This window comes from Xenopus tropicalis, chromosome 9 (genome assembly GCF_000004195.4).
Source record: "Xenopus tropicalis strain Nigerian chromosome 9, UCB_Xtro_10.0, whole genome shotgun sequence".
NCBI classification, from domain to species: domain Eukaryota; kingdom Metazoa; phylum Chordata; class Amphibia; order Anura; family Pipidae; genus Xenopus; species Xenopus tropicalis.
In genome coordinates, this window is record NC_030685.2 from 64,987,701 (window position 1) to 65,013,098 (window position 25,398).

General features: G+C 40.1%; 3 protein-coding genes across 3 annotated transcripts; all 3 read left to right on the forward strand.

Annotated features, from left to right (window-relative positions):
- The first annotated feature begins 586 nt into the window (after positions 1-586).
- Positions 587-6,958, forward strand: hoxd10 (homeobox D10). The gene is made up of 2 exons (XM_031893227.1): positions 587-1,904; positions 2,656-6,958. The coding sequence occupies exons 1-2, from the start codon at positions 1,313-1,315 to the stop codon at positions 2,886-2,888; spliced, it is 825 nt and encodes a 274-aa protein (XP_031749087.1). The 5' UTR covers positions 587-1,312; the 3' UTR covers positions 2,889-6,958.
- A 1,261-nt stretch (positions 6,959-8,219) lies between these two features.
- On the forward strand, positions 8,220-12,503 carry LOC116406456 (homeobox D10). The gene is made up of 2 exons (XM_002935675.5): positions 8,220-9,601; positions 11,618-12,503. Exons 1-2 carry the CDS (start codon positions 8,863-8,865, stop codon positions 11,893-11,895), a joined length of 1,017 nt encoding a protein of 338 aa, XP_002935721.1. The 5' UTR covers positions 8,220-8,862; the 3' UTR covers positions 11,896-12,503.
- Positions 12,504-14,968: 2,465 nt separating this feature from the next.
- hoxd9 (homeobox D9) lies at positions 14,969-18,782 on the forward strand. Its single transcript, XM_012971301.3, has 2 exons — positions 14,969-16,535; positions 16,877-18,782. Exons 1-2 carry the CDS (start codon positions 15,941-15,943, stop codon positions 17,116-17,118), a joined length of 837 nt encoding a protein of 278 aa, XP_012826755.2. The 5' UTR covers positions 14,969-15,940; the 3' UTR covers positions 17,119-18,782.
- The last annotated feature ends 6,616 nt before the right edge of the window (positions 18,783-25,398 follow it).

The window sequence follows — 25,398 nt, forward strand, 5'->3', positions numbered from 1 at the left end:
TGGCTGTATATGAAGACACACAATAACACACACACAAAGAGATATAACAAATGATAAATAGATATATATATAGATAGATGATAGATATATAGATAGATGATAGATAGATAGATAGATAGATAGATAGATAGATAGATAGATAAATCGATACTTTTTGCCTTTACACTATAACAGGGGACAGTGTGTGCATTTTAAAAGCTGCGTGTCCTGTGGGAATCTGTACACGGTACTATTATGGGCTATCTAAGTCTCATAGCTGGTATAATATTATAAATACAGCTTATATGTGAATATTTGTGGGTACGAGTGCCCCTGCTACACGGTGTTTTTGCTCCTATTGCTGGAGATTTCCTATTGTCATTCTCGGTGCCCTGGATGCTTATATTATACTGTATGAATGAATTGGGCGCCCACAAACCCCGGTACCGTTTTAAAGTTCTATAAATCCTTCTAAATCTTGATCCAGTGCTCCTATATGTGCCTATATGTGCCTATATGTGCCTATATGTGCCCATGGTCTGTGCTGCAGTATTGTGCCCAAGCATGTAAGGTCGCCTATTGGCTGCTGAGTGCCCTGATACAGAATCCCAGTACCTACATAATCCCAATATAGCCGGTTCGCCCACTAGATTCTGCACCCCAATACCAGGCTGGTATAACCGTGTCCCTAACTGCCAGCTGAATATTCTCCTATTGTCATCTTATAGCTGTTTTTGATTTCAAAACCTAAAAATCGGTATTTTAGAGCTAAATATTTTGGGGGTACTGTACCCCAACACGCATTTTTTTAAAAAATTAGACGCAGCCCCCACTTCCAGCCCTGCGCCCCAATGGCTGATATCTTGCTGGCTGCTGGTTCCTCACCCAGTTTTATTGATTGTTATGATTTCTATGGAGATTGCAGGGAGCATTCCATTTGTAGGCTGAGACTGTGTGTGTGTGTGAGTGTGTGTGAGTGTGTGACTGGGGGAAGCTGCTGGTTTCTATATAAAGAAATCTTCTTTGCTTTGCTGTAGCTCCAGCATGTGTGTGTGTGGGGGAGAGAGAGGGGGTGCTGCCCCCCCACCCTGGGTGCTGCTGGAGAGCCTGTGCGCTGAGGGTCCCCATCCTGCTGGGCTCCTCTAGATATAAGAACCTTCCAGCCGGGATCACGTGACATAATTACCACTAGAATCAATCAAGATGAATTGCACGTCAGCACACGTTCAGGGTTTTTTCTTGGTTGATGCTGTCCAAGCTCTCTTGAGCAATAGATGGATCTTGTTCAATGCAGTGAAATCTCCTTGTTGCTTTCAATCGCAAAAAAGGAGACATGACTGAGTTTGAGAATTGCAGCAACAGTGCGTCCAATATGTATCTGCCCGGCTGTGCCTACTATGTGTCTCCCTCGGATTTCTCCAGCAAGTCTTCGTTCTTCTCCCAGTCTTCCTCCTGCCCAATGACTCTCTCCTATTCCTCCAATTTAACTCATGTGCAGCCAGTCAGGGAGGTGGCATTCAGGGAGTATGGCTTGGAGCGCACAAAGTGGCAGTACAGGGGCACTTACCCCTCGTATTACCCCAGTGAGGAGGTGATGCACAGAGACCTCATCCAACCAGCCAACAGGAGATCGGACATGCTCTTCAAATCGGACTCGGTCTGCAACCACCATGGACCCCCCAGCAGCCAGTCCAACTTCTACAGCTCGGTGGGCAGGAATGGCATCCTTCCTCAGGGCTTTGACCAGTTTTATGACTCAAGCCAGAACCAAGGCTACCAAGTGGGCATGGAGGAGCAGCCTGCTAAGTCTGACCCCAAAGCCACCAATGCTCCCACTAAAGCCCCTTCCACCCAGGACAAGAAGGTGACAAACGACTCCAGCCCCGGGACCCCTTCTGGGGAGGCAGAGAAGAGCAACAGTTCAGGTAGGCACCAACTGGGGGCAAGAGCACAAGGCCACTACTTTGGCAGCCTGCGTTTTATGTGCGATTTTATAAGCATTCAGCCCTGTTTATATATCCTATAAGGTTTCCTTTACCGCTGTAAAGCCGCGTTTACGACAGGGAACTAATTTAAAAAGAAGATGGTCTTTTGCTTGAACATTTTCTTCACCTTAAGCAAAACATTGTATTGTAAATTAATCGCACAGACATTCATATAAATGTGCCCAAATAACGTATTCTCGAAAGCACCTTGATATATATATTCAAATATCATTTATATGTATATAGGTGTGTGTGTCTGTTTATATACATCTCATTTTGTGTGTACAAATTATATATAAATATACACACACACACACATATATATATACACACACACACACACATATATATATTGTGTTTATACACAATACAACTAAATAGATGTTTGTGCGTGTAGATATAAATATACAGAAATGCATATATAGATGTAGCAGCTTATCTGTATATTACATATATATATATATATATGCATGTACATATGAAATGGATAATGTGCACATACACCCATGCATATACATATATACTTACGTACAAATAATATGTCTTTATCATATAATATATAAACAATAATATACATATATGTCTTCAGTACACGTGGGTTTATAAATATATATATTGAAATAAATATGTATATATATAAATATATATATATACTTTTTTTTTTTTTTAATATTGATTTGTTTTTTGGCAGCTTCCCAGAGACTAAGGAAAAAGAGGTGTCCATACAGCAAGTATCAGATCCGAGAGTTGGAGAGGGAATTTTTTTTTAACGTGTACATCAATAAGGAGAAAAGGTTACAGTTGTCCAGGATGCTGAACCTCACTGACCGCCAAGTGAAAATCTGGTTCCAGAACCGAAGAATGAAAGAAAAGAAACTTAACAGGGATCGACTTCAGTATTTCACTGGGAACCCCCTCTTTTAAGGTGCTAGCTGGCAGATGGACCCCGGACTGCTACACTGCTGCCTACTGTACTTGTAGGTCCCACGGTTTCATTTTAATTGGACCTTGCAATATTCATCTGGTGGAATTCTAATTCTATGGAGGATGCCTTGTTGGTAAGGAAAGGATATTGAAAACGTCACTTACTGAATGCCAGCCAATGGTGTGTTTTTATCTGAATCTATATCTCTGATTATACAATAGTAAACTGACTGCAAGCTTCTAGGTTGTCTTACAGATACAATGACTCAAAAACAGCTATTAAATACGAATGCAATTAATTTAATATATATATATATATATATGTATATATATATATATGTATATATATATATATATATACTTATGCACGAAATATGTTCTCTTGTGGAAAATTGTTTATGGTTAAAATGTTGTTATCATGAAAAAAAAATGCATGAATTCCAAAGGGTCGCTGAATATGTGCCAGCCATTTATTCCATTATATAACCCCCATATGTATATATTTATTAAATTTTCAATGTAATTTTTTTAACTACGTGAACACGTTTTTATATGCATTTTTTTTTTAAGTTTAATCCCGTTAGTCTACTCACAAAGAGCTGTTGATTTGGTAAGAAAAAGTGACATAATTGAACCTGGCAGATAAAATCATGTCTCTGTGCTTGGGTAATTGGAAATATTTAAGCTATAAGCCAAACATAAGGAAGGGAGGTGTTTGCTACTGACTGCAGGGAACAAGGACTTGAATTTGGTGTCTCAAAAGCAAGTAGACATTTTTTTTTTTAAATGCATGCAAAAGGCAAGGGTGACATTTGGTGCTTTTTAGTGTTCTTTAGGGTGCAAGCCAGAGATTTGAGAAGGGACCAAACGTGAATTCTATTTATTTTGCAGACTAAAGAATTTGGTTGAGCATTTTACTTTATGCTTTGACCTACAGGGCTGTTTAGAAAACCTTGAACTGTCTAGACAACACTATAAAAGTATGGCTTCCAAGCAGGATAATTGCCTTATATTATACACCTTCTGCTGGGCTAAGGGAGATTTCCGCACAGTGCAATAAATGGACAAGTAAGAATGGGGGCTGGTTTCTTCAATGGAACTTGGTGGGCGTTATTTCACTGGCATGAAGTAAACTTAGACAACGGCTCAGAAACAGAGTCACCAAAGGGATTTGAGAACAAAGGGTGGGGGGAGAAAAATATATTGTTTAGAGAAGAAAAAAACAGAAATTTGCTTCAATTTGGACAAAAAAAAACTCCAAGCCTTTGCCTTTGAACTTCCGAAATGTCAAGGTCATCACCCTTCACCTTGCAGAATAATTAAATGCCTTAAGGCTCTCTTATTATTTTAGTTTGCCACCCACACGTATGCATTAAAATATCTTAACCCAGAGGCTCGATTTTGTGTCCAGAGAGAGAGGAATCCGTTGAATGAAAGTGATATTGTCTGTTCTGCATTCAATTTGTTTCCAATGGCATTTGGCTTCGTTTTTAGTATTGAAACTAACATTATATTCCCTACTAAAATGTCAATGAAACTGAGCAAAACCAGAAAGAATAGAACTCATTTGAGCCCCTTAGTCCTCTGATAAACACTAAGCAGGAGAGACAGGTAACACTACATTATAGATGAGGGAGACTGAGGAGGTACCTGTTCCTCGACTGTGGTAGTAAATAAATGTAGTAATGGCCTCTAATGGAATGGTCAATAGTAACAACAAATTAATGATAAGATCATTAAACATTTGTGCGCATTGTAATCATCAGCAAGTGAAACAGGTGTATAAACTGCTCTCACTATAATACCGAAATCACAAAGCATTTCTATATATTCAGTGTGAGTGTAGAACAGCGCTGATTTCTTAAAAATTCAACATGTAGAAAAAAATGCATCTTCCTTTGGGGTTTAACACAAATGCAAAACAGTACATTTAAATGTGCTTTTTCACGAACGTCCACAAGAGGGCGACTGTTGTACTGGGAATGGCTGCTTTGTGCGCTTCTATTCCGTGGCTTGGCCAATAAATTACAAACTCAAGTCACATAAGGATTCTAGATTTTTCTCCGGAGCAACGATTCTGAAATATTGCCCGAGTAATACCTGTTTAAGTACCTTAAGTGACCGCGATCCCTTTCGTGCAACCCAAATGCAGCAGGACACGATCGTGATTAAAAGAAAACTGTATTGGAGTGGTGTAAAGTTTAAAGTGCATTGACGATTCCCTCCTCTTAAAGTGCAGCTGTAAAATCAGCAATTACATAGAATCAAGTCACAGTAGATGTTGGTAGGAAATACACACGATACAATTCCAAGCCACCCTTACAAAGCGAGTTCTGAATGTAACTAAATGACTTTATTATTGCCATGGAAGGGACAGAGGAGTTGGGCACATTGGTGGAGTTAAGAGATCCAGTTTTAGTGGGCGCAATCTCTTGCTAAGGTATTTATGACTAAATATGCACCACAGGCCATAAAGATCTAAAGGCACCACTCAGAAATGGTCTGTCCTGTCTCTTGCCCTAAATTCTTTCTCAAGGGCAATTGCCAAAGGCTTTCGCCCTTAACTGAAGTTGAATTTAAACCTTTAAAACAGACCTTCAACTGTGCAGGAAGCCGAGAAATTCCCAGCACTTTAGGGAAAAGTGATTACTTAATACTATAATTCCCTCAAATAAATGCATTTCTTTACCAAGACGTTAAAAGCACATTTTGCTAGGAATTAGGGATGCGCCGGGTGAAGCTGATATTTTGGTTAAACACCCACCATAGATCTATATACGATATTTCTTTAAAAAAAATAAAAAAGGCAAAATGCTAAGTATAGTATATTATTCTAGGATCTAAGAATAAAAAGAAAATTCTATCATTTGGATTTAAAACTTTGCTCATTTATAAATATATTTATTACTGACTGAATGGAATCATCTTCATGTAAAGTACAATCAGTTTCGGTCGATTAAAGAAAATAATTTTAATGGAAATACAAAAAATAAATGTCAGAGGATATGCGAATTTAGTACCGGTTACTGAATATCTGTTCCTGATCACATAGGAAATACCCTTACACTAAACACCACTGTGGTGTTAGGAGATACAGGTTATTAGTCAGTGTGTTACTTTATATATGTTATTGGCTGTTTTCATATTATTACATAAAATGTATGAACTAAGCCTGATATAGCGCCTTCTCTGTATAAGGTCAGTGTTATATCCTTTCCAGTAATACTGAGAAATACACTACATTGATTAAAAAAAAGTCCAAAGGTTTGATATTTATTCGCTAGTTAAACAATAATGTCATATAACGCATGTAAGGCAGAGTTAATAGTTATAGATGTTTTGCACCAAACTAATCATTTATAAATGTGTGTGTGCAATTGTGTATGTGTGTGTATCCGCCACACATGCGCTCACACCACGAATTTCTAAATGCACACAAACTGCTGTGTACATGTATTTTTGTTGTATTAGAATATATATATTGTGTTAGTGTGTGTACATGAACCCATGCACAGACATAAGCACAGAACCCACTTAACAGTCTGTAGATGCCATCTGTTCCCTTCGTTATGGGCTTCCTGCATGTGAGCGAATCCCCAAAGCAACACGTTTTTTTTTTCTTTCTGTGTGATTTTTTTTTTACAGAATATTGTCCTATCCTGTTTCACAGCAAATGTGTTTTTTTCCCTCCAGGTAATGATAATAACATTATGATCATTCCCATGTTACGGAGTGGGTCCCTTCCCAAATATAGATCCACTGAAATAGCAATCGTGATTTCACCTATTATTGTTAGAATTCCACTTTGGAATGGTCAGATCTGAGCTAAATATCACCCAAGATCTCACCCAAGAGCTCAGGATTGTGTTGATGTTATTGGTTAGAATTCTTTTGTGAAAGTGGAGGAATTAGAGATTGGTACCAGGTACTGTGGATCTCCCCAGTGAAATATCAAAGCGCTTGTTTGACTGTCTGTTGGGACAAACGGGTAGACATGTTTCCAAGCATTTTGTAAACTAATGAACTGAGACTATTGTGTCATAAAAAATAAATACAGCTTTCAAATGAAACCTATGATGTTTTGTAATTAAATGATGGCTATGAAATAATCTCATGTGCTAATATTAATGAGCGTACAAATGTCAGAGGCATTTGGTTAAACTGAAATTTAGTGCCTTGTGTGGGGAAGAATCGTATCTTCAAATCCCCCCCACTAAATCTACAATTAGCTTTCTACCATTAGATACTCATGATAAACTTGAATGTGTGGATCCCTAAACTTTTGGTGCTTTTTTTTTTTTTGTTGTTGTTGTTAATAAGCATTAAAGGCGCATTTGTGGAAGCTGTTTAGCAGCCAAACCCAGTCCTTTGCTATTAGGAGTAGTAAAAGGCAGTTGCTGTTAACCTGACAATGATTTTGTATTTGAACAGCTGCGAGAGGCTTTCATTTTATCAAAGGTCTGTCTCATTGCCACAGAACCAGACATTTTATTGTTTTTACTGCATAGGAAATAAAAACCCTGCGAATGGGGGTCTTAAAAGGAACGAGACTTGGAATTTGTAAAATCCTGAACTGTTCCTAAAGACACTCAGAAGGGCGTGAGTTAAACAGAAAGAAAGGGCAACTTTGTTTAATTCGCCACTTCAAATAATTGTAATTATTTCTATTAAAAAAACAGTCACCTATTTCCTACTGTTATTTTCTCCTTATCAGCACTGGAAGGTGTGCTTGGCTCATTTACACTTTTGAATTAAAGAAAGGTTTCATTTTATTTATCAGCCTTCAATAAATAAATATTTGCTGCTGGTGGTGGTGGAGGCCACTGGGACCCTGACATTTGGGTTACAAGTTTAGGCGATGCCTTTACTACGGGGCCATTTGTGTTAAAACAAAAAGCAAAAAAAAAGAAGAGTGACCCCTTTTTTTGGTGGCAGTAAAGTGTAAAAATCAATGGGGCGATTTTCAATAATTCATATTGCAAATGCCATTATGCAAAGTTTTACCTATTAATCTTCCCCCTTTACTAAGTTTCGATTGATCTGCTCGTAAAAGATCTGCCCGTGTGTGGCAACAGAGCGTTATAACTCTTTAAAAATCATCAGAAGGTAGAAATTGACCAAGTATTTCAAGAATGTAGATGGGAATGGTATTGATCGTCCCTGATTCTTCTTAATATGTATTAATAAATTCCGCAACCTTTGTGCCTTCAACTTGTCAGGAATGAATGCTTTTACCAAATCCATAAAGGGAAAACACATCTGTCTTGGCATTATTATAATGACACATTAAAATGCCTCTTATGCTTATCCTGCTGTGAGGGGGGGGGGGGTTAAAAACTTCTAAAGGTGTATGGTAACGTTCCCAAGTGGGTTCATGGATCTGCCCTGGGGGGGACCTGCCTCACCAACTTTCTGCCTTTTATTCCATTGCCTGCCCACAGCCCTGAAGTTCCTGGCAATGCATGGAGTCACTGGGGTATTTCATTTACATATAAAACACTGAAAAGACAGGTTTGATACTGTTCTATTGGGGGACAGACGTGTGTATTTAATCGCTGTCACAGGTCTGTGCTGCATTGTCACCAGTCTGGTTTTTTTTTGTTTTTTTTTTTTGGCAAACGGTAGCCCAGAGCTGTCAGTAGATTGGGGGGAAACAGAATAATCTTGTTGGTATTTAAAAAAAAAAATCTGTCCTTAAATCAGCGCAGTGCGCCAGGATGGCTGTGAGGCAGCGCTCAGTCGCACTTTCGCTCTACAGTCGCAGGTGTCGCTGTTGACCACGGTTTGAGCGCAGCCCGGGCTGGCCGGGCACCACGTGACCCACAGGGAGGCAGCAGCTCAAGGCCATTTTCAAATCTCATTGGCTCGCTTGTCATGTGGTTGTGCAGAGGCTTCACAATTACACAGGGAATGTTTTGCTAGAGATGTCAGCCTACAAAGGACACAATCCCTCTTCTCCTAATTCCTCCCCAAAATGTCCTTTCCCAACAGCTCTCCTGCTGCAAATACTTTTTTAGTAGATTCCTTGATCAGTGCCTGTAGAAGTGACAGTTTCTATTCTAACAGCGCCAGCATGTACATGCCACCCAGCACAGAGCTTGGCACCTATGGCATGCAAACCTGTGGACTGCTACCCTCTCTGGCTAAAAGAGAAGTCAATCACCAAAACATGGGCATGAATGTGCATCCCTATATACCTCAAGTAGACTCTTGGACTGATCCGAGCAGGTCCTGTAGGATAGAGCAACCTGTTACACAGCAGCTCCCTACTTGCTCCTTTCCTACCAACATTAAGGAGGAGACCAACTGCTGCATGTATTCTGATAAGAGGTCCAAAGTGATTTCTGCAGAGGGGCCCTCATACCAGAGGCTGGTGCCTGACAACTGTCCTGTGGAGAACTCAGAGGTGCCAGTCCCAGGATATTTTAGGCTGAGCCAGAGCTACGCCACCGGGAAACCCCAAGAGTACAATAATAACCCAGAAAGCAGCTCATCCCTAATGTTACAGCTCAACCCTCGCACCAGCTCCAAACAGCAGATCCCTCCTCAACTTCACATGGACAAGAAAATGAATGAGAATCCGAGCAGCCAAGACTCAGGCAAAGTCCCATCTGGGGAGAGTCCCGATCCCAAGGCTGCGCATCAGGAGGACAGGAGCTGCCTGGCTGAGGTGTCTGTGTCCAGCCCAGAAGTGCAGGACAAGGAGACGAAAGGTTGGTACAGTACAAGTACTTCTCTCTGCTCTACCCCTCCAGCCTCGTAAAACAACGTATAAAATACTAGCAAAGCATTATAAGCCATAACATTTAATGGTAACTAGATGCTGGGATGGAGCTGCCCCTGTTTCTCGCAAGTATTTAAAAATAGCATTGAGCCCCAGCAGAGACTGGAAATCAATATATATGCTCATATGTGCCTTATAAACTGGAGCCGGCATGTCAAACATTAACTTGGGAGCCAGCATCCACATGTAACACGTTAATTGTATATCCCCATGCCAAGAGAGCTCTATATGGTCCCATAGCAATGGCATGGCTGGGTATGTATGTGCCACTCTACAGCTGGCAGCTGGGCGCAGGGAAAGTGCTGGCTTTCTTAGCTTCTGCCCTTTCCAATAAAAAGGTTACAAAATTACATTTAAATGCAAGCTGAAAACAACAACTACAACACTCCATCCTATTTTACAATAAGAATTCATTGTGCCTTAAATAGTCACCATGAGGCAGAATGTGTGGGATTTGTTTAATTATTATTAATGTTATTGGAAATGAAATGCGTGGCCAGATATACAGCCCTCAGGCTCCATCTAGTTCATTCTTCGACTGTTTCTATAGAGCGTTCATGCTGGGATTTAGAGAAATAACCATTATTATTATTATTATTATCCACCTTTTGGTTTGTCCCTTGCCCACACTTTGGGGTCATGGTGTATTTCTGCTTCATCTTGGCTGAAATTGTCTAATTACTCCGCGAAAACATTTACTGCAATAACTGGAATAATACACATGGAATAGTTATTTATATATTAATATGTAGACACACAAAGATTGTTCCAATATTCAGGGTTATGTATATAAGGCACACACACTTTTCAAATAGTGAGAGGCATATATGCAGCTGTATGTGTGTGTGCGTAACCATCAATCTGTCCATCTATTTTGTAATACATGTATTTTGTATAAAATAAGTATTTATATGTGTATATATCTCCATCTGTCCATCTATCTTTTCACACATATATTTTATATATAATAAATATATACATATATATATATATATACACACACACATATGTCTTTCAACGTATTTTGTTTCTGTAAACAAAAACAATTTTTGTGTGTAAAAGATAACTAGAGTTTTACTTGAAAGGATAGATAGATATATAGATAATTATGTATTACATTTGATAAAGCGTGAGCTAGTCATTAATATATAGATGACAGATGGATAGATGATGATGGATGGATAGATAGATAGATAGATAGATGATAGATAGAGAGATAGATAGATAGATAGATAGATAGATAGATGATAGATAGATAGATAGACGGCAGATAGCAAAAAAAAGAGACTAATAGACACATGTGGATGGATAGATGGAATCATACAGATAAATTAAGAGATATAAGGTAAAAAGATAGGTAAACAGAATCATAAACATTATTCATGAATTAGATAGAAAATCGACAGAGACATGGAAATCTAAAAATTGACGACAGATGATAGACAGATAGATAGAAAGACAGATAGATAGATAGATAGATAGATAGATGATAGATAGATAGATAGATAGATAGATAGATAGATAGATGATAGATAGATAGACAGATAGATAGAGAGATAGACAGGCACACACTGGTAATTATAGGAGTTTAAAAGAGATTCATATATTAGATATTCAATTGTAGATAGGTAGGTGGAAACATAGATTAGATGATAGATAGATAGATAGATAGATAGATAGATAGATAGATAGATAGATAGATAGATGATAGATAGATAGATAGATAATAGATAGATAGATGATAGATAGATACCAATTGTAATTAGCTGAAAATCAGGTAGAGTTGTATGTAACAAAGTGTAGGTCAGACATTTTGCTTTAAGGTTCATTGTCAAGTCTGCTCAGCCAAAGCCACACGCTTCCCCCTCTGCCTCCTTCATTTGTGCCCTTATATTATCATTATTATCATTATTATTATTATTATTATTTTGTTTGTTTATGATAGAGGAAATCAAGTCTGATACCCCAACGAGCAATTGGCTAACTGCAAAGAGTGGCAGAAAGAAGAGGTGTCCCTATACCAAACACCAGACATTGGAGTTAGAGAAGGAGTTCTTGTTTAATATGTATCTGACGCGGGAGCGCCGCCTAGAGATCAGTAAGAGTGTGAATCTCACTGACAGGCAGGTCAAGATCTGGTTTCAAAATCGCAGAATGAAGTTAAAGAAGATGAGCAGAGAGAACCGAATCCGCGAACTGACCGCGAATCTGACTTTTTCGTAAGAAGTGACCAAAATGCTATTTAACCTTTGACAAAGCATCAGCCATTGCTACACTCGGAGAGACTTTAAGAACATTTCAGAAACATATTTTTTTTTTTTAAATTTCTGTGATAGGGAATGTGGTCCATTGTCATTTTTTAGTGCTACAAGTGTCTCTATGTATTTCCATGGGAATATGGCAAATGAAAGAATAAAGCTAGCACATGTAATTTATTTTTGTTTTTCACCGACTGGCAAGGTAAATGTGACAAAGAAAAGTTTATCCTTTGATCTTTAACTTATTGGGACTGTTGAACACATCCAAGCAATGTGACTTTTTATGTTTTTACTCAAATGGTATTTCTGTGTGCTACTTTCATGGACCTTGGTATTTGAAACCATGAGTACTCTTGATGACTTTTAGGGGGGAAAAAAGCACATTTTTTCTGTAAATGTCTGCTCAGATGAACTGAAAGAAAAAAAAAAAACCATGTTCGTAGCAGTGTAGTTTATTCCAGTCGTATTCCTGGTGATCCCATTATTGTTCTATGTGATATTCTGGGACAGCAATAGCTTCACACAGTGCATGCTCCCTTCGCATGTAATATGCAATAAACTCTGTAAAACTCCCAGGGTTCCTGTTATTTCCTTTGCACAAACAGGGGGATTCTCTCAGTAACCATGTGGCTATTCGCATTTTCATACTCTTGTCTGGCTAATGACTTCAGCATTGCCTATAAAACCATGGGAATAATCATTGAGTTCATGCTTTTTTGGTCATTTCAAGTATTTTAGGGCAGGGAAGGGAATGTGGTGAGATATGTACTGGTATGAAAAGGCCAAGTGTCTCCTTGTAGGACAGGTAAGTGGTACCTTTCCAAATCCCTTTTGTAAGAGTGAGTGTGGTCATGTACTACATAGGCTGATAGTAATGTGTCACATATGGACCTTGGGAATAAGGAGCCACTGTTTGCCCCAGGAATGTATACCTATATATATACATGTGGCTGCGCCTATAGGCTTTATGCCTGTTTGTGTTTCTGTTGATACATACATAAAGTGTGTGATGAGGGAATGTGTGTGTGTGTACTACATACACAAATACAGTTACAGGCAGTATCATGTATGTATCCCGTATGTACATTTATATCTTTATGTAGAGTCACACAGACACCAACAAACACACACAGAGAACTTACAGGTAGAGAAAGAAAGAAAGAAAGAAAGAAAGAAAGAAAGAAAGAAAGAAAGAAAAATGTTTCCTTGAGAAAGGTATTAATGCGGAGCGAAACGTTGGCCACTTGTGCAATATGTTATAGAATACACGACACTATGGTTCAATAAAGTGCTGAACCTGGAGACATATATATGTATAAATACGTTGTATATAGATATAGATATATATTTCATTTTGCCTGTTTAGGGGGTTTAGAATATATAATTTATTTTAGTCACACTATCACACCATTATACGCCTATATGCGTAAAACTGAATTGTGAATCTGTTTATCTGTGGGTATAAGTGCGTGTGTGTAAATATATATATATATATATTCAGCCGTTTAGCCCTATCACCTATGTCTATGTATCTCAGTGTGTTTGGGTGTATGTGTGTATCTATATATATACACACACACACGTTAAAATAGACAGAACTGTGAATATTGTGCCTGTATTTCTGTAATATATATTTTTTTTTTTATTTAACAAATATCCAAGTATTTCAAGGCTTTCGCACACCCTCGTTACAGTTAATGTGTCATAATTGGTAATATTAACTATACTGATGTGTTTTTCAGTAATCTTGTATGGTTTACTTTTAGTTCCAATATTTGATATATTAAAATGGAATTGGAATTGCTGACAGTGTGACTGACATGTTGCCTCTGAGAAGAAGTTTGCATCATGTTTCTAGTAACAGGCACCTGTATTATTACAGCATGTATGGGCAGTAGAGTTTGATTCTATTTAAACATTAATGTACATTTGCGAAAGGGTGTGTGTGTGTTTAGTAGTGTAACTACATATTTGTATATATCATACCGTTTGTCCCAATCTGGTAATAAGCCACCATATGCCCATACAATATCTAATTCATTTGTTTGCTATTATAGTATTTAATTGATAACATGATATTACCTTGCTCACTAATTTACCAGTATTAATATGGCCAAAGTGGGCTTCATTCTTTATATCAAAGTAACAACAGATAAACACAAATAAATACACTTTCAAGAAAAAAAGAGAGAAAGAGAGAGTGGATATCGCCAGGTATACAAAGAGAGAACAATAAAATCAGATTTAAGCAGTAAGTATATGGCAGAGGAGGCCATTTCTGTGTTTCTTACCCTCGATCAATGGCCAGGGGATAATATTGCAGTGCTGTTTCCTGAGCCTCACATAAGCGTTTATGGCAGAAGTACATACAGCTCCTGCTTGTTCAGATTAAATGCACTTTTATTTCAGGAAACAGCACCAATAAACCAAGTGTCTTCCTGCAAACGCTTCCAATCTCACTTAACAACGCTAAGGCTAAAATGTGTTTATTGCAGGAATGTACACTCAGGGTGATGGGGCTAAAATCCTGTTTGGCTGGAGGGTTTCTTATCATTGTGAGATCTGCTAAGGCTCTTTATCCCTTTCACAGCGTTTAATGTAGGTAAACGTGTAATTCTATATATGGAAGTTATATCTATATCTATACATAACTACCTCGACAAAGATCCCAGGTGAGGACCGAAACGTTGATCTGCTAAAAGCAAAAAATCCTCTGATGTGCATAAGCCCTTCCCTATATTGTATCCACACATTGAGCTGAAATATTCATTTAGGTTCTGATAGAGTGTGTGTGTGTTAAGTGTAAGTGTGAGTGTATACGCTTTTGTGTCTTTAAATATGTATATGTGTATGTGGGATACAGTGAGAAATTAAATAGATGATAGATAAATAGATAGATAGATAGATAGATAGATATAGACATAGATAGAGTAGATAGATAAGGTATGGATGGGCGTGTTTGTCTTTTAAACATGTATATTTTTGTGAGATCATATATGTAGATAAATAGTAGAAATATATTCAGAAAGACAGATAAAATATATATAATAATGTTTATATATTAATAGTCTATGTGTATATGCGTGGAAAAAAACTATGTGTATACACACCCCTGCAATATATAAGCGTGTTTCTAATGGCTAGAATGAATACACACACACACACACCCAGCTAAGTGCAGTAAATACACAAAGAGACACGGTGGAATTGAACACAATGGACTCACACTGCCCCTGTTGATTCTAAGAAGAACAGAGTTCAGCTACAGATTCGGTTTAGTGGAGGGTTTAATGTTGTCTCAGTCTATTTTACTATAGCACATATTAATGTATAATCAAATGCACCTCATAAAATGTTTATTGAAAGCCATTAAAAAGCCTGATAGTTCTCCTCCACCTGTTTGGGAAGGGAGAAGGGGCTTTTGCGCCCGGGCAAGCCTGCCCTGTGTAAGTGAATAGCAGCAGCACGTTGCCCCTTCCCAAGGCGCTGCCTTCTCTCACATGTCACTGGGGCTCCCTGGATTCTTGTTCGAGCCTAGTAAAACAAGTTTTATTTTCTCAGGTCAATAATCGGAACATGCCCCTCTCTGGTGCTGCCATGTGGGTGCCTACGGTTTAAAGGGTAATTAAACAAATTCGGCAAAGTGATTAAAAATGAATGGCAGGCAGGGCTGAAAGGGATGGCAAGAAATAGTCCCTATTAAGTGCTGCTTTACATTTTTACAAGGGCGCCGAGTCTTTGTGCGCAAAGGCGCAATGTGCCCCCTGTCCCCTGTGCGCCTTTCCCTCTATCTGTGCGCACTTCCACTTTGATTCTTAATTGTATGTGTTTTTAATCACATCAGCCCCGTTAAGCGGATTGATTTACTCAGTATTGGTAAATATGATCACGTGGACTCCGCAACCAATGGACGGAGGTTGCAGTCTGCAAAATACTATGATTGTTCTCAGGGAGGGTATTGCATACAGTTAAGAGTGTAACCTTTTATATGAGGGAGAGGGGAGCCCAAAATGTCGTCAAGTGGGACCATAAGTAACTATTATGTGGATTCTCTCATAGGACATGAGGGCGAGGAGGGCTACGGGGCCAGGTTTTCCCAGGCGGGTCAGAACACGACCCCTAGGCCATCAGGTGACGGGGACACTTCAGATTTCCATTCCTGTAGCTTTGCTTCCAAATCCGGCGTCTTCCCCACGTCCTGGACAACGGTTCAGCCTCAGCCTGCCGCAGGGATGACAGGGATCTACCACCCGTACGTGGGCCAGTCGCACCTTGCAGCAGACAGCGGCAGATACACGGTGCGCTCCTGGCTGGATCCCATCTCCAGCGCTGCGCCCTCCTTCTCTGGATTCCCCGCTAACGGGCGCAACTACGGCATCAAACCTGAGAGCGCTGCAAAGAGGACAGAATGCTCATCGTTTGGCCCCCAGGCACTGACTCTGCCCGAATACACATGCAATTCCTTCCCAGAAAGCACAGAGAAGCCCCCGGCCAAGGAGCCTGCAGCACCCAGCGAGGAGCCCAACAGCACTGAACTCAAGGAGGAGAAGGAGCAGCAGCAACAGCAGCAACAACAGCAGCAGCAACAGCAGCAACTTGACCCAAGTAAGTATAAAAAAGGAGAGAGAGAAAAGAAATTGCAGCTTGATTTACTGCCCAAACCTGCAAGGCTCTAAATGTGCAAAACTGATAGTTTTACTAACCTATAAAACCGTCTAGACGCCTACCATATAGCCCAAGCAGCAACAAGAGGCTATAAAAAAATTCTATTACTCACATAACCACCTCGGATCAAGACATCATTTGTACTGTAAACACTTTCGCTGCATTAAGATCCCTTTTTATGATAATTCTTTATAAAAGTGGAACGAGTAGGTCATCCTGATTGCAAACGAATTTGCCACCATTTCACCCCACTTTCCTCCCCTTTCTCTTCCCTTCCATAGATAACCCTGCAGCCAACTGGATCCATGCTCGTTCCACCAGGAAAAAGCGCTGCCCTTACACCAAATACCAAACTTTGGAACTGGAAAAGGAATTTCTCTTCAATATGTACCTCACCCGGGACCGCCGCTACGAGGTGGCCAGGATATTAAATCTCACCGAGAGGCAGGTTAAAATCTGGTTCCAGAACAGGAGAATGAAGATGAAGAAAATGAACAAGGAGAAGGGGAATAAGGACCTCTAACCCATTGGGGAATGCACTGATTTCCTTGTGTAAAAACTTGGAGCAGTTAAATATAAATATATATATATAACGGTCTTTTTTTCCGCAGTAGATGTAAATGTGTAATTGTATGTGGATTTTTTTGTTCTCAAAACTCCGTTTACTGTCAGTGCGCATCGAAAGATGCAACATTTTTTTTATTTGTTCATTTTTATTTTTTAATTTTGTTTTATTTTTTTTTTTTACAATTTACTGTGATTGCACGTTAGGTCATACAGGTAGGTATTGCCGTTTTGTTCTAAGTTTTTATACATCGGATTGTTGTAGGATAGGAGATTTAAGTACCTGGCAAAGTTAGGCGGTGCACATAGCAATGCGTGGGCATTAGGGCCACGATTAATTAAACAAATGCTCACATTAGGAAACTAGGCGCAGGGTATTTTCAACATATTTACACATAAATAGGAACCTATAATCTGCATGGGCTGCCTCAGATCGATTCTTTTTCTCCGTGTCTTGAAATAAAGTGCATATTTACCTCTGGAAATATAGGAAAGGCCTAGGTTTAGATGGCAAGGCTAGTTATTTATTTACTTTTTTTTAACCAGATTTTACAAATTCAGCTTGGTTTGTACTGAATTAAACATGGTGTGGAATCTGGTTCGTATTTTTGTGTTTTTTTTTTGTGGATGAGAAAGTGAATCAGATTGTTTGAAGGCAGAGGGGTGTTATTAGGTAAATACCCAGTGCAGATCGCATTTGTTTATCCTATGTACAAAAATGAAATTCGTTGGTGTATTAGAAACAGCACAGTTTTGGGGTATAATCTGCGGATTTTAGGGGCGAATTGTCAGTATAATCTGAAGCATTTCGATAATCGTGCACTGAAAGTAACAACAACTCGTTTCTTTCATGATTACTATAACCAGTGAGGCATTCACCGAGTTACACTGGATTATACAATTCTCTGGCCAAATGTTCTCATGTGAATCAGGTATCATTGTGGGTCTGTGTTTTAGAAGTTCCTTGAATTTCCATCTCTCTTTCAACGATACTCGCCCAAAGTTCACTGAACACTAATATATATTTTTAATTTAAATGAAAGCACTGAAAATGGTTTTATGTGTGTGTATTATTGTGGTTTGCTATGTACAAGTGACACCCTTAGGAATGGACAGTCTGTTGGCTGTAATAAGGAGGAAACGAAATAGTTCCAGCATCTGTGCTTGGGAAGAATAAGAGTTTTTCTTAGCATTTGGGACCCCCTCATTGTCTTATAATTCTTTTAAAACAGGAAGAAGCTCGGTGCAATAAAGCCATTTGGATGGCTAGACGTCTGGACTTAATGGTTTTACGATGTACCATTGCGTTTTTTCTTTGAAACCAGTTTATTTTGATGTTTGTCTCAGCTGACAACAAAATTCTGAAAACTTGGACTATGTTTACGGTCGGCCTTTTAAATGCCCAGACTGGGAAAATAATCTGTAAAGTATATTACAAAAAATATTCTCTACTGTTATGGATCGGCCTTCCAATTTTAACAGAGAAAATACTGAAATAAAGAGACAATTTTTTTTTTCTAAAATGGATTAACTAAATTTTTTAATTAGATCAACTTGTGCTTGGTCTTTAAATATTTTAATGGAGTAGTGCGTAAAACGAAAATAAAGTGTCTGTGATTGTGAGTGTGTTTATTTTTGTTTCGGGAAGGCCAGCTAAATTACGCATCGATTTTCTGTAGGATTCGTTAGGGCCCGGCTTTAATATTTAATCTTAGGTCCCCTCATTTCTTTGCAAATGACACAAGGGTATGAAATAATCATGGCGTTCTGGTTGAATCAATGGCTTTATATATTCGTAATTACGAAAATAGAAAACATAAATGCAATAAACCTAGAAAAGAAATCGTTTTGATTGTGTCTATTTTGCTAAATCGAAATTTCACAATGTCCTTGTCATTTGAATTTGACCACGTCTTATTATGGAGATGTGTTCAGAGATACCCCTTTATGTCTAAGTAGTTTATACAACAATGGGGTCATTAGCAGAGGGAACCACTTTCCTTGAACATTGCACAGTTTGTATAACAAAATCTCCCCCACCACAAAAAAAGCATAAAAAGGAACCACTAAAAAAAATAAAGGGAACAGTTGCTTTGTAACTCTCTGCTGAAAAGTTCTATAAATGACAATTGGCAGTCAGGTTACCCTTGTAAAACCTACACTCGGCAATAACTTCAATTGCTGTGAAATAAACATTTACTGGAAGATAAACAAATTTATGGCGTGATCAACTTGCGTGTGACCACTAGGTAGCGCCCTTGCTCCATTTGTGTTCTTAATAGGTACGTTGAGAGTTCTCTTTAAATTCATTGCCTTAAAACTTCTAAACTAGCTTCAAATAATCTGTTTAAATTCTTTACTGTTGCTTCTTTAATTTTCTTTAAACGAATAAAAATATAAAAAAGTAAAAAGAGAAAAAAATTGAGGAAAAAAATGGAAATATCTTAAAATGCATCGGATATCAAATCAGTTTTCCATATGGGGCCTCAGCCATGGCTTATCCTGCTATGATAGGTATTATTATTTAAAAATTACAATGTATCATTCTTGAGGTACTATAATTGTGCTAATAAAAGTATTTTATCAGTTGCTTTCAAATAGAATACACCTATTTGTTTGGGGTTAGTTTTGGGAGAATCAGCGTATAAACTAAATCTTTATTGAATTTGCCATCCTTGTGATTACTTGGGTAAAAAAAGTCGCCTTGAGGTATCGAACTTGATTTCCATGATTAAAAACCATTTGGAAAAGGAAATCTGATTTGCGTGTGAGTGTGCGCCACTGCCGCTGTTTGCGCTAAATATACGCGCAGAATTGGTGTCTGGGAATGTGAATATCTGTTTCTTTTACAGAGCAAATGGTACTTTTTGCTGGGACTGGGACAAAGCACGAAGCTGGAATTAATACTGAGTATATGGAATTTACAGGAAATCATTCTGGTTGTTTATTGGGAAAAATGGAAAAGGTTGAAGCAAACCCCGAAGGAAATTTCCCCTCAGCCCTTTAAGCCCGTGTCCTGCCCTTGTCTCACTGCCAGTGGCTTTTTTTCAGTTTCTTATCAAGGGTGAAATGATGGGAAATCTATTCATAGTCATGATTCCCATTTAGTATCAATTAACCTGCGAGTCCGGCCCTGCGTGCGGGCAGCCAAGGGAAACGTTCATTGGGTTTGTAAGTGACCTTATAGTGTAGCGACAGGGAGCGACTCTGTACTGGGGCAAATGCGACTGCAAGGGCATCGGGCTTTCTGCCTGCTTCACACTCACTCACACACACACACACACACACACACACTCACACTCACTCACTCATTACACACTCACTCACTCATTACACACTCACTCACACACTCACACACACACACACACTCACTCATTACACACTCACCCACACTCACTCATTACACACTCACTCCACACACTCACTCCACACACTCACTCATTACACACTCACTACACACACACTCACTCATTACACACACTCACTCATTATACACACTCACTCATTACTCACTCAATCATTACACACACTCACACACACACACACACACACACACACACACTCACTCATTCATTACACACTCTCACTCATTATACACACTCACTCATTACTTACTCACTCATTACACACACTCACTCATTATACACACTCACTCATTACTCACTCAATCATTACACACACACTCACTCATTGCACACACACACACACACACACACACACACACACACACACACACACACTCACTCACTCACTCATTACACACTCACTCATTATACACACTCACTCATTACTTACTCACTCATTACACACACTCACTCATTACACATGCACACACACACACACACACATTACGTACACACTCACTCAGTCACTCACTAACTTATAAACACTCTTTTTGTGTCTCTCAAACTCTTGCATCACATACTCACCTTTACACAGCCCTCTCAAACAAACTCTCCGTCACTCTTTTTACACACATAAAAACAAACTGTCACATCCTCTTCTGTCATTCTCTCTCATACACACTTTCTCACAATGTTTCTCTCCTTCTGACCCATGCATTCTCACCGATAAACATTTACTCTGTCTCTCTCTCTCTGCACTGGCAATCTGGATTCCAGTGAGGGGCTGCTGTAAGATGCCATAGGCAGTCACTATTTATGGGGCTGTTTGGTCCTCTGTGTACTTGAAATGCCAGGGACTAGGGTTGGACTAGGCTAGCAGGGCACCAGGAAAATCCCAGTGGGCCTCGCAGACCCAGACCTGATACCAGTGGCGTCTCCTGCTGTCTGATCTCCCTCCCCCTATATACCAAATAGAAGTAAAAAGTTATGTGCACTCAGGGGAGAGGGTTGGGTGTGCAGCCCTAGGGGGTGTGGGGGCCCCGGCGGGGGCCCATTTGAGGGGTGTGGTGGCCCCTGGGGTGGTAGCCCGCCGAGCCTGCAAGGGCCTGTTTTGCATGCCAGCCCAGATCTGGTTAGACCATTCTGTCTCTGTACCAGTGAATATCCATGTAGGCCCCAGACAAGTCCCATCAACTCCTGCAAAGCTCACAATCTTTTCAGCACACACACACATTCTGTCCATGTTATGGCGCATATTTCACTTACTATTTGAGATCCAGTACTTGTATCAATCCTAGTACTCATTAGCATGGCTGGTCTTATAAACTGCTGGGCCCAATTGGGACCATTTACCCTAAACAAGGTGTTGCCAGCTGGCACAGGATTCCAGGTCTGGGTTGTCCCTGCCTGTCACTCTCTTTCTCTTGTTTCATTGGCCCCAAACATTTTATGAGACAATGTGGCCCCCAAGCACTGGGCACTGACACCCTGAGCATAGTATATACAGTGTGATTATTGGCCCCTCAAGCACACTCTACACAGCGTCCACTTTATGTTTATTTTCCCAGAGCAGCATCATCGGGCAATCATTGGTGGTGGGATAGACAGCTTTATGTCCTTATTCTCTCTGGTGCTGGGTCCTCATGGGTGCGGGGCCCAGTAGGTCCCATTGGCCTAAGGCTGGCCCTGCTCATTAGAGCAATGGTTTCTGCATATTGTGCTGTTGGTTTATGTATTGTTCCTCTATACAGAATAAATAATATATGTGGGTATTTTATTTTCCACACATCTTATTTATTAATTTATTATATGTTTCTGTGCAGGACTTAATTGGTTGGTGGGAGCAATCAGCTAGTGGAGTTGTAAAAATACCAGATTGGTGGATACAATACTGACACTTGGTATTGTTATATATATATCTGTATATATATATACAGAATGTCTGAGCTGCTGGGTTGTGCATTTGACTCTGTTAGTGACAGTCTATAAACATAGGAGAGTAAAATAATGGAAATTTAGGGAAGTTTGCCCTCCTTAAAAAGAGATCAATTGAAATATATTCATATATTATTATTAGTTGTCCCTTGTCTGCAAGGGTCAAATTTGTTTATTGACCAAAGGTGGCCATACATGGTAAGATCCGTTCATTTGGCAAGGTCATCAAACAAGTGGATCTTCTCTCGATGCACCCACCTAAAGTGATAGATATCTGGCTAATTCAATTGTTTGGCTCTGTAGGCGTGTAGGTGAGTGTAAGTGCATGTAAGTGTGTGTATGTGTGAGTATGTGCGTGTAAGTGCTTGTAACGGCGTGTATGTGCGTGTAAGTGCGTGTAAGTGCGTGTAAGGGCGTGTATGTGCGTGTAAGGGCGTGTAAGTGAGTGTAAGTGCATGTAAGTGAGTGTAAATGCGTGTAAGTGCGTGTAAGGGCGTGTAAGTGTGTGTAAGTGAGTGTAAGTGTGCGTAAGTGAGTGTAAGTGCGTGTAAGTGAGTGTAAGTGCGTGTAAGGGCATGTAAGAGCGTGAAAGTGAGTGTAAGTGCGCATAAGTGCGCATAAGGGCGCGTATGTGCGTGTAAGTGCGTCTAAGAGTGTGTAAGTGTGTGTAAGTGAGTGTAAGTGCGTGTAAGTGAGTGTAAGTGCGTGTAAGGGCGTATATAGGAGTGTAAGGGTGTGTAAATATGTGTAACTGAGTGTAAGTGCGTGTAAGTGAGTGTAAGTGCGTGTTAGGGCATGTAAGTGCGTGTAAGTGAGTGTAAGTATGTGTAAGGGCGTGTAAGGGCGTTTAAGGGAGTGTAAGTGCGTGTAAGTGAGTGTAACTACGTGTAAGTGAGTGTAAGTGCGTGTAAAGGAGTGTAAGGGCGTGTAAGTGAGTGTAAGTGTGGGTAAGGGCGTGTAAGTGCGTGTAAGTGAGTGTAAGTACGTGAAAGGGCGTGTAAGTGCGTGTAAGGGAGTGTAAGTGGGTGTAAGTGAGTATAAGTGCATGTAAGTGAGTGTAAGTGCTTGTAAGGGAGTGTAAGGGTGTGTAAGTGAGTGTAAGTACGTGTAAGGGCGTGTAAGTGCGTGTAAGGGAGTGTAAGTGGGTGTAAGTGAGTGTAAGTGCATGTAAGTGAGTGTAAGTGCTTGTAAGGGAGTGTAAGGGTGTGTAAGCGAGTGTAACAGCGTGTAAGTGTGTGTAAGTGCGTGTAAGGGTGTGTAAGGGCATGTTAGTGCGTGTAAGTGAGTGTAAGTGCGTGTAAGTGTGTGTAAAGGCGTGTAAGGGAGTGTAAGGGAGTGAAAGTGCGTTTAAGTCAGTGTTAGTGCGTGTAAGTGAGTGTAAGTGCGTGTAAGTGCGTGTAAGTGCATGTAAGGGAGTGTAAGGGTGTGTAAGAGAGTGTAAATGCGTGTAAGTGCGTGTAAGGGCGTGAAAGTGCGTGTAAGATAGTGTAAGTATGTGTAAGTGAGTGTAAGTGCGTTTAAGGGAGTGTAAGTGCGTGTAAGTGAATGTAAGTAAGTGTAAGTCAGTGTAAGTGCGTTTAAGTGCGTGTAAGGGAGTGTAAGTGCGTGTAAGTGAATGTAAGTATGTGTAACTGAGTGTAAGTGCATGTAAGGGAGTGTAAGGGCGTGTAAGTGAGTGTAAGGGTGTGTAAGCGAGTGTAAGTACGTGTAAGGGCGAGTAAGTGAGTGTAAGTACGTGTAAGCGCGTGCAAGTGCGTGTAAGCGCGTGTAAGTGCGTGTAAGTGCGTGTAAGGGAGTGTAAGTGCGTGTAAGGGAGTGTAAGCGCGTGTAAGGGAGTGTAAGGGCGTGTAAGGGACTGTAAGTGCATGTAAGTGTGTGTATGTGCGAGTATGTGCGTGTAAGTGATTGGAAGTGCGTGTATGTGCGTGTAAGTGAGTGTAAGGGCGTGTAAGTGAGTGTAAGTGCATGTAAGTGTGTGTATGTGCGAGTATGTGCGTGTAAGTGCTTGTAACGGCGTGTATGTGCGTGTAAGTGCGTGTAAGGGCGTGTAAGTGAGTGTAAGTGCGTGTAAGGGCATGTAAGAGTGTGAAAGTGAGTGTAAGTGAGTGTAAGTGCGCATAAGTGCGCGTATGTGCGTGTAAGTGCGTGTAAGAGTGTGTAAGTGTATGTAAGTGAGTGTAAGTGCGTGTAAGTGAGTGTAAGTGCGTGTAAGTGTGTGTAAAGGCGTGTAAGGGAGTGTAAGGGAGTGAAACTGCGTTTAAGTCAGTGTTAGTGCGTGTAAGTGAGTGTAAGTGCGTGTAAGTGCGTGTAAGTGCATGTAAGGGAGTGTAAGGGTGTGTAAGAGAGTGTAAATGCGTGTAAGTGCGTGTAAGGGCGTGAAAGTGCGTGTAAGATAGTGTAAGTACGTGTAAGTGAGTGTAAGTGCGTTTAAGGGAGTGTAAGTGCGTGTAAGTGAATGTAAGTAAGTGTAAGTCAGTGTAAGTGCGTTTAAGTGCGTGTAAGGGAGTGTAAGTGCGTGTAAGTGAATGTAAGTATGTGTAACTGAGTGTAAGTGCATGTAAGGGAGTGTAAGGGCGTGTAAGTGAGTGTAAGGGTGTGTAAGCGAGTGTAAGTACATGTAAGGGCGAGTAAGTGAGTGTAAGTACGTGTAAGCGCGTGCAAGTGCGTGTAAGCGCGTGTAAGTGCGTGTAAGTGCGTGTAAGTGCGTGTAAGGGAGTGTAAGTGCGTGTAAGGGAGTGTAAGCGCGTGTAAGGGAGTGTAAGGGCGTGTAAGGGACTGTAAGTGCATGTAAGTGTGTGTATGTGCGAGTATGTGCGTGTAAGTGATTGGAAGTGCGTGTATGTGCGTGTAAGTGAGTGTAAGGGCGTGTAAGTGAGTGTAAGTGCATGTAAGTGTGTGTATGTGCGAGTATGTGCGTGTAAGTGCTTGTAACGGCGTGTATGTGCGTGTAAGTGCGTGTA

Bases quoted from the DNA above. Each gene is read 5' to 3' on its own strand.
- LOC116406456 (XM_002935675.5), top strand. From the start codon at position 8,863: ATGTCCTTTCCCAACAGCTCTCCTGCTGCAAATACTTTTTTAGTAGAT. The intron at 9,602-11,617 runs GTTGGTACAGTA...TGTTTATGATAG, and splicing joins GCAGGACAAGGAGACGAAAG to AGGAAATCAAGTCTGATACC.
- hoxd10 (XM_031893227.1), top strand. From the start codon at position 1,313: ATGACTGAGTTTGAGAATTGCAGCAACAGTGCGTCCAATATGTATCTG. The intron at 1,905-2,655 runs GTAGGCACCAAC...GTTTTTTGGCAG, and splicing joins AGAGAAGAGCAACAGTTCAG to CTTCCCAGAGACTAAGGAAA.
- hoxd9 (XM_012971301.3), top strand. From the start codon at position 15,941: ATGTCGTCAAGTGGGACCATAAGTAACTATTATGTGGATTCTCTCATA. The intron at 16,536-16,876 runs GTAAGTATAAAA...TCCCTTCCATAG, and splicing joins ACAGCAGCAACTTGACCCAA to ATAACCCTGCAGCCAACTGG.